The 15,552-nt window shown below is 39.5% G+C and overlaps 1 protein-coding gene across 1 annotated transcript in view; it reads right to left on the bottom strand.

Annotated features, from left to right (window-relative positions):
- Nucleotides 1-1,269: 1,269 nt before the first annotated feature.
- Nucleotides 1,270-15,552, bottom strand: part of SOS1 (SOS Ras/Rac guanine nucleotide exchange factor 1) — a 415,017-nt gene continuing 400,734 nt past the window's right edge. The window contains exon 22 of the mRNA XM_077486479.1: nucleotides 1,270-2,463. Within this exon, the coding sequence (XP_077342605.1) occupies nucleotides 1,969-2,463 (495 nt within the window). The 3' untranslated portion in view covers nucleotides 1,270-1,968. The remainder of the gene's footprint in view (nucleotides 2,464-15,552) is intronic.

Genomic DNA, 15,552 nt, shown 5'->3' on the forward strand with positions numbered 1-15,552 from the left:
AAGAAATCATAAATTCTGCCAGGATAAACTTATGAGCACAACTGTATATAATATTACTGTATTATATGGTATATAGTCTGATGGACTTGTTAGCTGTTGCTGGGGGTCCAATGTACTCTCTGGAATAGAACGGAAGTTGCTTGAAAACTCACTTGAAAGTGGTTGCATTCTAAACCTGCGTATTATTGTTTCCACAACAATAATAATTTATTAATACATATTATCTAAAAATCCACAAGAGTTACAAAAATTGAATGATGAAAGTTATATTTATATTTCCACACTGCAGATCACCTCCAGTCTACATGTATGTGTGCTCAACCTGGAATAGACTGCAGATAGTGACAACAGTGGATCATGTCTGTGCAATGTGTGTCAGCGGTGCCAAATGTGACAACACAGTAATGCAACTGGGAGACATCCCATTACAGTAAGCGCCTGTACAAGGACATTAATGGCAGGATTACCATGTACAATGATGATTTAAACCTTTTTTATATTACATAAACACATCAAAGCTTGTAGCTGAGATTTTAGTCATTTTCGTTTTAAAGGGTTTTGATACAATTTATTACCAGGGGATATCCTTATACTATAGCCATAAGAATTACTATGGAATGCCCTACCCCAATCTGTCCGCTTATCTCCTACTTTATTAGCTTTTAGACGATCCCTGAAAACACTTCTCTTCAGAGAAGCCTACCCCACCCACACCTAACTGTATTTTCATTTTCTCCATCAGCTCATCCCCCCACAGTTAATACCTTTTGTTTCAACTTGACCCTCCCTTCTAGATTGTAAGCTCTAACGAGCAGGGCCCTCTGATCCCTCCTGTATTGATTTGTATTGTAAGTGTACTGTCTGCCCTCATATTGTAAAGCGCTGCGCAAACTGTTGGCGCTATATAAATCCTGAATAATAATAATAATTATGATTATAGGACATCTTTAAGTAAGAATATGGGAGCTGAGCTTTTATATTGCATGCAAGGTGGTGCTGCTGGTAAAATCTGAAATTGCAGTTACTAAACCCAGTAAAACCCATAACTGCAGAGGATGACAATGTTCCCCCCATTAACTTCATGGAAAAGTAAAACCAGATCAAGGTTTTGATACAAACTGGAAGCTCCCTTAAATAAAGCCCTAAATAAGAAAATATGTATAATTGTCACGTAACCAATCAGGAGCAGGAGCAAAAAAATAAATGAAAAAAATAAATAAAAAATAAACAGAATGCTTAAACAGCTCATAAATCACAAAGTGCTACACATAGCTTTGCTACTGCTTTAATGATAAAACGGTTTCCCCTTTGTGAAGACAATAATTACACATCTTTTGCAGCTAAAATGTTCTTTTCTTCTTTTCTAAACTGGCACTGTCATCTTTTGTCACTTTATTAAAAAAATAAATGAAGGAAAAAACAAATAACAAAACAAAACAAAAAAATAACAAAAGTTACCTCTTTGGTGAGGCAGGTACCAACAAAACTCATAGAACATCTTGTAAACTGAACGGCAATACAGCGCTATTCTTTTATAAAGTTTGGGTACCACAGATAGTCATCACAATGCTAGTTGTGATTTTATAAAACAATTTTAAGCAGAGGCACAAAGCAAAAAAAAAAAAAAAAAAAGAATTTAAGTAGGATATAAAAATCCCTGCTTTATATATATATATATATATATATATATATATATATATATATATATATATATATATATATATAAATAAAAGTGCATAATATTCTAGTTTGAATCTCTTCAATTATTTCTGCCACATCAACTGCGGTTTCTTTTCGGTTTGCAACAAATTTCCAGCCTGATCAACAGTCTTTAATATTGGTGCAATTTGCATCTGAACTGAATAGCATCAGAATCATTCCTTCTCTTGTGTAATTCAGGTTTATTCATGCCATTCTTTGCAGTTTGAGGAAACAAATGTTTTTAGTGTTTAAAATAAAGCGTCTTTGTTACAAGGAGTTGGCATTTTCCAACAAAGGAGGTCCATCCCTGTGAATGGAAGGATGAGGAGACTCCCGTTTGTAAGTTTTTGGAGGGAGCTTCGGTATAGGCTGAGAAGTGCTTTGTCGGGGCGGTACAGGAGGGCCAGTGATGGGGGGTAGTTCTACATCTTGCACTATTAAAGGGGGAGAAGGTAAATGTCTTCTTGTTCCATGAGGGGATGGAGTCTGAGGTGGAGGTTGGGTAAACGGTGAAGGACTATAAGGAAAAAACGTGGTAGCATGTTCACTTTTCCGTCCAAGCGGAGGTGGTTGAAGGTGCAGTGGAGAGCTGGAGAAGACATCAGGAGTACGTACTGGTTCTCGTGGTGGTAGAACTGGGGGGCTTTCAGGTCCCTCGGAGACTGAGGAGCGGTCAGACATTGGGTATCGTGGGGAATATGCTTTTGATGTGGGTTGTCTGGGTGGTATTGCTGGAGGACTGTCCACATGTTTAGACATCATCTGAAAAGGAAAAGCAATTAATAATGAATTACAATAACACAGATACTGCTGATAGCCAAAGAATCAAATATTAAAGTGAACCTATACGCAAAAAAAAGGGGGACATGCGACTGTGCCTGTAGCCTCTTATTTTTATATCTGCTGTGTTAGGTCATAAAAGACCCTGATGTCCAACAAGACCATAATGTCTTGTTGGACCTATGCTTGGCTTGAAATGCTGGGCATCAGTAAGAGGGGGGGGGGGGGAAACACAGTTTTTTTTCTGCTTCAGGAGCTCAGGTCAATTCTTCTGCTGCCCTGCTGTCATCTCCTTATTATGCAAAAGTGGCTCAGTGCCTATATGCACCCAGTCGAGGAGGCTGTATATGCAATGTTGCTTGTCCATACTCGCAAGATCCAGTATATTCCTGCACTCTGCTTCAAGCCTATAATCTTCCTGCTCTCGGGAGCTGCCTTTCAGAAAACATTGCTATATTCCATTGAGTCTTACTTCCCCTGTGGAATGCATGAAAGTTTATTTTACAGCCAAACCAAGGATGAAAGGGAGATACTGCATGGAAGTAACTGCCATTTTTGTTCTGCTTATTTTAGTCCCCCTGCACTCTACATCCAAAGAGAGGGAAATAGAGGAAATCAGTTGCAGTGTTACCTTGAGCCATAGCTACAAAGCAGTCTATTAGAGTTCCCTTATGGTCATCACATTTTTCACAGAGCTCCCCTGTGATGTCTGGAAACAAGCAGCATAAAAATATATTATAGCCAAGTAAAATGGTCTGGGCTCTATAAACCACTAACCTTTTACATCAGCAAAGGCTTCCTAGGAGGATGAAGGGTTGGGGTGAACTGGCACCACAACACCAATTGTCCACTGTGCATCGCATTACCACACATTACCAAATATTTGTAAAGCTGGCGTTAAACTACTTTCTGCATTAGACCTTTTTTTAGACCAGTTGCAGCAATATGTATATTTTACAATACATTGCTGCAACGAACAGAACACAATGCACATACACCATGCACTACTACACACCTACATCTTTTTGCGCACCACAATGCACAGATGTGAGCCATCTGTGTTGTGGTGTGTGGCCTTGAAAAAAATGGCACAGGTCTGTTTTTTTTGTTCAGCAAGTTATCTATGTTTATGTACAGGCGCCATTATGTGGCTCTTTAGACATGTCGAGGGCAGCATTTGAGACCCTTTATATTTACAAAGTTGGCCACCACTGATTTGAACTGCCTCTGATGATGACAATTTCATGAGATTTTAAGTGAGATTTGGTAATGTTACTACAGTGTTTCACATTATTTTTGTGGGGATCCACTGGAGAGTAAGCTTGAGGCCCCTAGCACATGCATCTTCATGCTCTAACTTTGTTCATTCTGTGGTTCACCTTTCCTGCTGCACTTTTCATTACCCCTAATCATCTGCAGGGCAGCTCTGTGCCATTACTTTGACTGGGGTTAACTCAACAATGTGGTGCATATTCTTTAAGTTCATGTAAAAAAACATCTGGGCAGCAGTGATCATAAAATGATTTCTTTTAACATAAGCTGTAAAAAAACACAAGGATATAATAAAAAGGTAGAAACACTTAATTTTAGAAAGCAAATTTTCAAAGGCTAAAGACTGCTCTCCAAGATTGAGACTGATATTGTCATCAAAGAACATAGAGTAGAAATGGGAACGTTTCAGTTTGACTGTATGGAAACACACTGCAATATATATACCTATGAGCAATAAGTTGGAAAGGCTAAAAGTAAAATCTATGTTGACTCATGAACAAAAAAAACCCCCAAAAAAACCAACAAAGCATAGAAAAAAGGCATTACAAAAAAAAAAAAAAGAAGTAACGCTATCCTCATTTGAAAGTTACAAAGAATATAACAAAATATATAAAAAGGAAATCAAAGTCACAAAAATTCTAACTGAACAACAGGTTATGAAAGACAAAGCTCCCCAAATGTCTCAAATATATTAATAGTACAGCAGACAGAATTGAAAAGCAAGGTGTTGGAAATAGACTGTGGTGCACATGGAATATGTCAAACATAAATTGAATTGGATTATGATCAATGACAAACTCACATGTACTCTCCAGAACAATAAAACAAAACCTGGGATTCTTGGATCAGACACATTTCACCTGACTGAGGAGGCCTGGGCAGAGCCCTCCTTGTAAGCCTTGGCAATCTTACCATTTCTTTCCGTCCCTTTCTCCCTACCCTAGTAGGTTCCAACTGATATATTAAAGATTAATGGTGACTTTATCCTAGGGATCAATCCAGAAATCCTACTATTCACTGGTACTCCTTGCCATACAGAAAACTTGACTCCTCGAGAGTAGTCTGGTGAGCTTGGTCTCAGACCACAAAGTATTATATCTAGCCTCTTGGCTCTGAGTGGCTGGGGATTTTAAGTACCTGCTATCAGCCTGATCTATGCAATAACAGTGGGGCATTTTTTTTTTTCTTTTTACACAAGCTTTCTGGTTCTGTAAATTATAGAGGATAGAAGAAATAGAGGATTTAAAGTCGATAATGAGAATTGTATTGACATATACTGGTCCAGAAACATTTAGACAAGATAAAGGTGAATACAGCACCTGGACCAGATGGCTTACTATTATTGCCTTGCCATGTGTCCTCAAAGAATTTAGCTCTGTTATTTTGTAGCCTTTTATTTTGTTTCTAATTCTTAGAGACTCTTTAACAACAGACTTGGTACCAACCACTTTTTTTTTTTTTTTTATCAAATAATTATTTTTTTTTTATTATTAAACATACATACAGATATGTCACATTAATCCAAGAAATATCAAAAAAATTGGAAAACACATAAAACAAACCTGGCACCTACTAAACAAAACATTATAAAGACATACATTTTACTCAACAAGTTGTTCAATGCTAATTTTAAACTTTAAACCATGTCAGCTTCCTCTATACAGCATCAAGTTACATTTCTATAGCGCACTAATTTAGTCTCTTCTATATCTCAACTCCTCTACTTCTACTATTTGCCCCCATCTAACTCTTCTACCTCACTCCTCTCCACTAGGTAAACCATCATATAGTCGATTACTAGGGTCTATCCAACATGACCATATTATACAAAACCTTTGGGGTGTACCTCTGTTTATATGTTATTTTTTCTCTTTTGAGTGTGTAATTAAGTTTCTCAACCCATTGTTTATGGGTTGAGAGGATCAGCAGATGACTATTTTTGTAAAAAAACTTTACGTGCTAAATTAAGGGATCTTATCCACATAGTGTGCTTGTCTACTGGCAACGTCCCATCGGGAATTATTCCCAGTAGTGCAAGTCTAGGCGTTCCCGTTATCTCAGTGAAGCACAATAAATTTAGGGTTACAAATATTTTTTCCCAGTAACGATGAAGCTTTGGGCATATCCAAAGCATGTGAATAAGAGAACCATTAAATAGTGTGCATCATGGGCATAATGGTGTTGTGTATTTTCCCCATGCATAGAGTTTTTGTGGGGTGTAATGGCCCTATGTATAATAAAAAGCTGAGATAGACTTTGGGAGGCTGAGAGGGATGTCCTGGGCAGTATTTCCAGGCCTCTATGTCTCTTTTCCACCTTACAAAACTATTTTCATGTTTTTCCGTGTTCTCCGATTGTAAATTTGAATAAAGATCACCTATTAATCCTCGTTTCAGGCAAGAAACTGAAATTGGGTTTGTTGATATTTTAGAATATTTATACTGTAGTTAAATTTTCGAGTTCTGAATCTGTAAAGCATGGCGAATTTGAAGATATTGGTAGAAGTTTTTGTTCGTTAACTGATAGTGGTCTTTTAATATATCAAAAGGAAGTAAGACATTCCCTTCATATAACTGATACAGAAATATTATACCCACTTTTTTCCACTTAGAAAATTCCAAAAGTTTATTCAGTTCATAAAGGTAGTAGTTGTCCCATATATGCATATGTTTCGTATAGCCCTTATGTTGAGTGATAGTTTGGACTGCTCCCCATAACCTATGAATCTAATAAAAAAGTATGGAATTTTCTTTTATTGTAAAAGTGGTGAGCTACTATTAGTTGAGCTAACGGGTGTTTTTTAAATTGAGATATTATCTTCTGTGCAGGGTCCTGCATATCCTGCATCTCCCAGCCATGCCAGTGTTGTAATTGTGATGCGATAAAATACAATCTTGGATTAGGTATCGTGACTTCCCCCTTATCTATGGGCTGTTGTAATGTTTGTAATCTAATTCTAGGTTTTCCACCCCTCCACACAAAATCCCTAAAAACTGAGTCAATAGTCCTAAATAATCGCAACGTCAACCATATGGGGGAGTTGTGTAATACATATAGCATCTGGGGCATCCACACCATCTTCAACAAATTCTCCCTTCCTACCATGGACAATGGGAATTTACTCAGTTGTCTAAATTTGACAATGAGAGGGAGAACATTCCTGTCTGTGTATTCTGTGATATCTGATGTAATTACCACTCCCAAATATTTAAATGATGTAACCAGGACTATCAGATGAACCTGGCGTGGGTGCTCAAAATGCACAAGGTCCAAGAGCAACATTACAGATTTGTCCCAGTTATTATTAAATCCTGAAAAGGATCCATATAATTCTATTAAGGACATAACTGCGGACAGGGATCGGCCTATATCCCCGTTTATGCGGATGACACTAAGGTGCTATCTTATCTTCACCTGTTGATCTACTAAATCCAACAATATTTGTGGAGGATCGGATGGCCTCAGCCAATGGCTCAATGGCCAGAGCAAAGAGAAGCAGGGATAAAGGACACCCCTGCCTTGTCCCTCTGGTGAATGGGAAAGAGGCCGAAACACATCCATTCACCTGTTCCCTTGCACTTGGCGAGTCATACAAAAGTTGTATCCATTTGATAAATCTGGGACCAAACCCATATAGTTTTAGACAATTCCACAAAAAGACCCACTCTATACTGTTGAATGCTTTAGCAGCATCAAGTGACAGTATAGCTCTATTTCCCATATTATCTGTTGGGAATTGTAGATTTAAAAATAGACGACGGATATTGTTTGCTTTGGATCTGTTAGGGATAAAACCTGATTAGTCACAATGGATTCAATTCTAAATGCATTTTGATCATCTTAATCGCCAATGCCTTTGCCAGCATTTTGATAATCGTCGATAACAACGATATTGAGCGATATAAGTCAGGATTACTTGGATCCTTACCAGGTTTCAGCAAAACAATTATTACTACTTCAGTCATAGAGGGGGGTAATGAACCCACCTCCATGACATAGTTACATAGTTAGTCAGGTTGAAAAAAGACACAAGTCCATCCAGTTCAACCACAAAAAAAAATGTATATATAATAAATATCATACCAGCCCATATACCCAATTCTATACCCACAGTTGATCCAGAGGAAGGCAAAAAACCCCAGCAGAGCATGATCCAATTTGCTAAGGCAGGGGAAAAAATTCCTTCCTGATCCCCGAGAGGCAATCGGATTTTCCCCGGATCAACTTTACCTATAAATGTTAGTAGCCAGTTATATTATGTACACTTGGGAAATAATCCAGGCCTTTCTTAAAGCAATCCACTGAGCTGGCCATAACCACCTCTGCAGGGAGTCTATTCCACATTTTCACAGCTCTTAGGCTGTGAAGAAACCTTTCCGTATTTGGAGATTAAATCTCTTTTCCTCTAGACGTAAAGAGTGCCCCCTTGTCCTCTTTGTTGACTGTAAAGTGAATAACTCGACACCGAGTTCCCTATATGAACCCCTTATATATTTGTACATGTTGATCATATCCCCCCTTAATCTCCTCTTATCAAGAGTGAATAAATTCAGTTCCTCTAATCTTTCCTCATAGCTGAGTTCCTCCATGCCTCTTCTTAGTTTGGTTGCCCTTCTCTGCACTTTCTCCAGTTCACCGATATCCTTTTTGAGAACTGGTGCCCAAAACTGAACGGCATATTCCAGATGAGGTCTTACTAATGATTTGAACAGGGGCAAAATGATATCTCTCTCTCTGGAGTCCATACCTCTCTTAATATAGGAAAGGACTTTGCTTGCTTTGGAAACCGCAGCTTGGCATTGCATGCTTTTATTGAGCTTATGATCTACCAAAACCCCCAGATCCTTTTCCACTATGGAATCCCCCAGTTGTACGCCCCCTAGAATGTATGATGCATGCATATTCTTAGCCCCCAAGTGCATAACTTTACATTTCTCAACATTAAACCTCATCTGCCACATAGTCACCCAATTAGACAGAGCATTGAGGTCAGCTTGTAAATTGGAGACATCCTGTAAGGAGGTTATTCCACTGCATAGCTTGGTGTCATCTGCAAACACGGAAATGTTAATTTTGATCCCAGACCCATTTATAAAGATATTAAAAAGTAAGGGTCCCAACACTGAACCTTGGGGTACACCAGTGATAACCGTAGACCATTCAGAGTAAGAATCATTAACCACTACTTGTCTTTTAGACAGTTTTCTATCCATTTACAAACTGATATTTCCAAACCTGTAGACTTTACCTTACACATGAGCCGTGTGTGCGGAACTGTATCGAACGTTTTTGCAAAATCCAAATATATCACGTCCACCGCTACCCCTCTGTCCAAGGTTTTACTTACCACCTCATAAAAAGAAATCAGGTTTGTCTGACAACTTCTGTCTTTCATGAATCCATGCTGTCTGTTGCTCAAAATATTTTTTTCCTGCAAGAACTCATCTATGTGGTCTTTTATTAATCCCTCCAGTATCTTCCCAACTATAGAAGTTAAACAAAAGGGTCTATAATTACTTGGTAAAGACTTTCCTCCCTTTTTAAATATAGGCACCACATTGGCCCTGCGCCAATCCAGTAGTACTATTCCTGTCATTAATGAGTCCCTAAAAATTAGATACAATGGCTTTGAAATTACAGAGCTCAATTCTTTTAGGATCCGTGGGTGGATGCCATCAGGTCCAGGTGCTTTATCCACCTTTATTCTGTCCAAATATTTCTGCACCATATCACTTTTGAGCCATTGTGGATTTGGGGCTGCGTCAGTACCACCCCCATTATGGATATGAGCTCCCCCATGCTCCTTTGTATACACAGAGCTGAAGAAAGTATTTAATAAGTTAGCCTTCTCTTTGTCCCCAGTCACCCACTCCAGATTATTTTGCAAAGGGCCTACATGCTCAGACTTAACCTTTTTACTATTAATATATTTGAAGAATTTTTTGGGGTTTGTCCTACTATCTTTTGAAATCTGTCTTTCATTTTGAATTTTTGCATCCTTGATTTCCTTTTTACATATTCTGTTATATTCCTTGTAACATTTAAATGACACTAGCGTTCCTTCATTTTTATATTTTTTAAAAGCTCTTTTTTTATAGTTTATAGCTTTTTTAACTTTGACCGCGAGCCACATCGGTTTTATTTTTAACCTTTTAAACTTATTGCCCATGGGAATATACTTTGCCGTGAGATCACAGTCTTCTTGAAGAATTCCCATTTCTGTTCTGTGCCCATTGGTGCCAATATTCTCTCCCAGTCTAAGTCCTGGAGAGCAGCCCTCATCCTTGGAAAATTTGCTCTCTTGAAATTAAGTGTTTTTATCTTTCCCGTATGTGATTTTTGCTTACAGCTAACATCAAATGAAATCATGTTATGGTCACTGCTACCCAGGTGTTCCTTTATCTGAACATTAGTAATACGTTCTGCATGGTTTGAGATTACCAGGTCCAACAGAGCATCATTCTTAGTTGGGGCCTCAATAAACTGGACCATAAAATTGTCCTGTAATAGGTTTACAAATCTTTGCCCTTTAACTGTCCCAGCAGTGCCGTTACCCCAGTCAATTTCTGGGTAGTTAAAAACCCCTATTATTATCACTGCCCCAGCCCTTGCAGCCCTTTCTATCTGTGCAAGGAGCTGAGTCTCCACCTCCTCATTAACATTGGGTGGTCTATAACAAACTCCAATGATTAACTTTGAACTAGGCACATCTGTATGCAGTTCCACCCATAATGCCTCAGACTCATCACACTCTCCGTCCACCAGGTCCTCTTTCTCACTCGCTTTGAGATCACTTCTCACATACAGACAGACCCCTCCGTCTTTCCTTTTTACTCTGTCTTTCCGAAAGAGTGCATAGCCAGGAATATTAATAGCCCAGTCATGTGAGGAATGAAGCCAAGTTTCAGCAATACCGATTACATCATAGCTCTCCTGATGCACCAGAGCTTCCAACTCGCCTATTTTGCTTGGCAGACTTCTGGCATTGGTGAACAATGCACAAGTGCATACACCCACAATGCACAAGTACTAACGACATACACACACACACACACACACACACACACACTACTCAGACACACAGGTACTCACACTACACAGCTACTATGACCCCTGTTATAGCCTCCTGTTTTAAACTCTGGTTTTTAACTCACCACTTGGACCAGTTCCACTTAGTTCTCACAGACTAAAGATGAGCAGGCTCAAATGAGTTCTAGCCAAACTTATATAGACCTCAAACACCTGTGCCCAATTAAACCCTCCCCTTAATTAGTAGGCTGAAGGAAGGAAAGGAAAAAATAAAAAACTATTTAAAAAATGTCAGAAAAGGGTATTAAAAAGCTACAAGAAAAAGCCCCAAAAGAACCTAAAAATGCAACCCAGCAGTCACCAGCAGTCAAAAAGCAATACTTATTCACACTCCACTCAAGGCTCCACTGTTCAGCTTGCAACTATCAGTTTGGCCACTGCTGCTAATTAAAGACATCAAGCAACTCAGGTAACAAAATATCCCCATATTTTTTATACACTTTCCCTGGAAGGCCACCTGATCCTAGTGCTTTATTATTAGGTAAATGAGATATTGCTTCTCTTAGCTCATCCAATGTTAACAGGGCCTCCAAAGCCGCCCTTTCAACATTTGAAATACTTGGTAGATCAATAGCATCAAAGAATCTAATCAGGGACTCCTCCGTCCCTACTTTTATATAGTGACTGATAGAATTCCCTGAATATCTCCAATATCTCTGGAGTAGTATCAACCCTCTTATTTAAGGATGATTGTATTTCCACTATGTATGTTGCCGGCCTCTGAACTTTAAAAATAGTTGCCAATAGATGTCCTGTCCCCTCACCCTCCTCAAAATATGGTTGTTGTAAGAAAAATCTTTTATTTTCTGCTTTCTTCTTAGCTACTGCTGCATAATGTAATTGGCTATGGAGGTTATTTTTTAGTGTCTTCATTTGGATTAGTTATATATTGGAGTTCGGCCTTCATCATATTGTCAGCTAAAGTTTTTTCCCATTGCCTAGACTGTTTCTTAATTTTTGATATCTGTGCAATAAGGAGACCTCGGAGATACACTTTCATTGCATCCCAATATATTAGAAGTAAAACTGAGGTTCTGTTTATATTATGATATGTAGTCAATCCAATCACAATTCCTTCAGATGAAGGAAAAAGTGACTGCCAATATGGGTTCACCTTCCATAAAGTACACCCGGGACTGCTCCTATAGGAAAAATGTAATACTATAGAGGAGTGGTCTGAAATGCCCCTAGCCTCATACTTAACATCACAAAGGTATGGGAGTAAGGGGTATGTTCCCAATGCTAAGTCTATTCTAGAAAGGGTTTTATAACTTCTGGAAAAACATGAAAATTGCCTTTTTGTTGGATTATGCTGTCTCCAGAGATCTATCAATCCCAGTTCTGTTACATATCTAGCAAAGGCCGTGGCCTCATTGTGGTTTGCTTGTCCATTATGTTGTATTGATCCAGTGTAGAATCCATATAGTTATTAAAGTCCCCAACCAATAGGCGTGCACTATCTGGTTTATCGGATACAAATTGAATATATTCTTTAAAAACTGCCTCGAGTATGGTGGAGGAATATATATATTTCCAATCACGTATGATTGTCCTGATAGTGTACAATACAGAAAAATAAATTAGCCTTTACTGTCCTTAATTTGTCTACATTTAAAATCCACTCCATTAGCTATAAGTATAGACACTCCTCTGGAGTATGATGTATATGTAGAGTGATACTGAATGTTAAACTGGTTCTGTTTTAAGTAATGCAGGGTTTCAGAATTTAAATGGGTCTCCTGAAGACATATTATTGAGGGTGAAAATCTCCCTAATGAGGTAAACGCTGCTTGCCGTTTAGATGGGCTACCAAGTCCCCTGACATTCCATGAAATTAGCACTTTACTCAAAGGAGCCATGTCGAAATGATCTCAAATGAACTAACCAGAATCCAAAATTTTTCATTCCAATCCATGTCTCCCTGCCCCCATCCTCCACCCCCCCATAGAGTCCCCCCATGAAGGTGAGAGACAAGGCATAGACGGGGGGGGGGGGTGCACATAAATCAACATATAAGACAAACCTACACAACCACAAACAAACAAACAAGGACATAAACAACATAACAAAACCATACCACAAACATAGGGGCTATCTGATCAAGAGGGCTTCTAGAAAAAAAAATAGTGCTCTCTCCGTCCCCCTCACTTTCCCATACTATCTATTCATTCTCCCATCAAAAATAGAGAGAGGGAGAGAAAAAAAAAAAAAAAGGAAAAAAAAAACCCAAAACATTCTCTCCTTCATTTTGTAAAGTTAATTTGACCGTTTATAATTGTTCAGCCACTGAGTCGCTAATTCCGGGGATGCAAAAATGTATGTAGAACCTTGTGCCGTTACTTTAAGTTTAGCTGGAAAGATTATAGAGTAATGTAACTCCATTTGCCGCAATCGCCGCTTCACTTCCATAAATCCCGCCCTTTGCCGTTGCACTGCTGCTGAAAAATCTGGGAAAAAACTTATCTTTGAGCCATTCATCCGTATATCTAAAAGCTGTCTAACTCTCTGTAAAATAACATCCCTATCTTTATAATTCATAATTTTCAAGATCATAGTCCTAGGTACACTCGCCGTAGGCGGTGCCCTAGTAGGGTCTCTATGAGCCCTGTTCACTGAAAAAAAAGGAGGAAAAATGTTCTGAACCCATCGAGGATAAAAGCCATTTCTCTATAAATTCAACTGGAGTGTTTCCCTCTGCGTGTTCAGGGAGACCTACTATTCTAATATTATTTTGCCGAAGATGATTCTCCATATCTTCCAATCGAGAGTCGTGTGTAGATACTTGTTGCATAAGCTTTTTATTGGAATTTGCAATGGTGTGTAAGGAGTCTTCAGCTGTACTTATTCTCTCCTCAGTGGCTGTCATTCTCTCTTTAAAAATTTGCATATCTTGTCTGACTGTAGTTAGGTCCTCCCTCATTCCTTCTAAGTTTTGAGACAGAATATTCACAGAGTTGTTGCATATGGTAATGGCTTTCAATATATCTGTCAACGTAATTACATGATCTGTCTCTGAGGTGGTCCCTGAATTTATAGGTTTGACAGGGTTATTACATGGTGCATTCTGTAAGTCTCCATTACTCGGTCCTGATGTTCCATTTTAAGTATTGCTCCTTCACCATAAGGTCCCTGAAACTTAAAACCAGCAGATGCTCCCTCTATAGCTACTCCTTGCGGTGAGGTGGGAGATGCCAACCTAATTTCCTCTTTATCCGTCTCTGGTGCATGTGCAAATTTCTGAAGAAGTGTGGCAATGTCTTGCGGTTTATCCTTTGCATGATTCTGGAAGAGGTGAGCTTATTCAACACATCCTGAGCAGATAACCAGGCATCCCTGCGTTCCTCACTAGGGTCAGCTACAAATTGGGCTTCCAGGTCATGTACCAAGCGCTCCACACCCTCCCTTTGTGCACTAGATTTATTTTTTAAAGGTATATATTTCTCTTATTAACAACCCCCTAAGAAAGGCCTTAAACACCTCTCATCTCACCCCTGCATCCGGGTAGTCTGCCTGATCCCCCCAAAAGTTAACAATGTTTTGTAATATCTGAGGTGGTGACGGTAATAAGTTAAGCCAAAAGGCCTTACACTTCCAAGGAGCCCTAAGCAGTGTCGAAGGGGGACATATGCCTCCAGGTCCATAATCAGTGGGGAATGATCCGAGATTCCTCTAAGAGCATAGGTTACTTCTGCCACCGAACGGACTGCAGGTTCCGAACATAGGCACAGGTCAATGTGTGACAGGGACATATGTGACTTTGAAAAACATGATAACGGACATTTCCCAAGGTCCCTACACCTCCATAAATCTATCCATCCCACCTCCTCCACCAGCTTCCTCAGGGCTTTGCGGCACGAGCTGTGCCCTGACTAAAGCGGAGGGCGTTTATCTACCAGTGGATCCAGGTAACAATTAAAAGTCACCCATGATATATACGGGCACCTCCGGATGACCCAACTGAAAGTCCAAAACCACCCCCAAGACCCGATAGCTGTATGGAGGTGGGATAAACACAAAGGCAAGTATGCATTTCAACGAGAACAGACAGTAATACAAAATGACATATCTGCCCTTGCTATCAACCACACTATACAGTTCCTGGTAGTCCAGTGAGCTATGTATCAACACACTCACTCCTCTGGAAAAGGAGGTGTGAGTAGAGTGATAGGCCTTACGCACCCACCTGAAGTTGAGACAGGTCAAGGAATCGAGGGTGAGATGAGTCTCCTGCAATGCACAAATGGCCGGGAGATATTTTCTCATAGAGGTGGAAACCATTGTGCGCCTGAGAGGGTCACCTAATTCCCTAACATTCCATGAAATCACCTTAAGCATATTCATCCCTACTGCCATAATATAAACACATCTGGTCATTGGCAACATAACACATTCCTAGTTCTCATCCCGTCTCCCTCAGCCCAACAATCAATAACATGTAACTGGTATAAGTTTAAGATCCGAGACTGTAAGGCCGCGTACACACGCGCGGACTGTTCGCCCAACTTTGTCCGTCCAACAGTTTCGGCAAACAGTCCGCTCAAACTTAGCATGGACGGACATGGCCACACACGACGGACGAACAGTTTGCTGAAACCGTGCGCGATGACGTGAACGGCACGTACGACGGGACGAAAAATACGACGTCCTATACACTGCAATGCAACCTTCCGACGTGGAAATCCTTTCTGAGCATGCGCGAGACTTAGTTGG

Source organism: Lithobates pipiens, unplaced genomic scaffold (genome assembly GCF_037356315.1).
Source record: "Lithobates pipiens isolate NorthernLeopardFrog02 unplaced genomic scaffold, aLitPip1_a1.2 Scaffold_18, whole genome shotgun sequence".
In the NCBI taxonomy this organism is placed as follows: domain Eukaryota; kingdom Metazoa; phylum Chordata; class Amphibia; order Anura; family Ranidae; genus Lithobates; species Lithobates pipiens.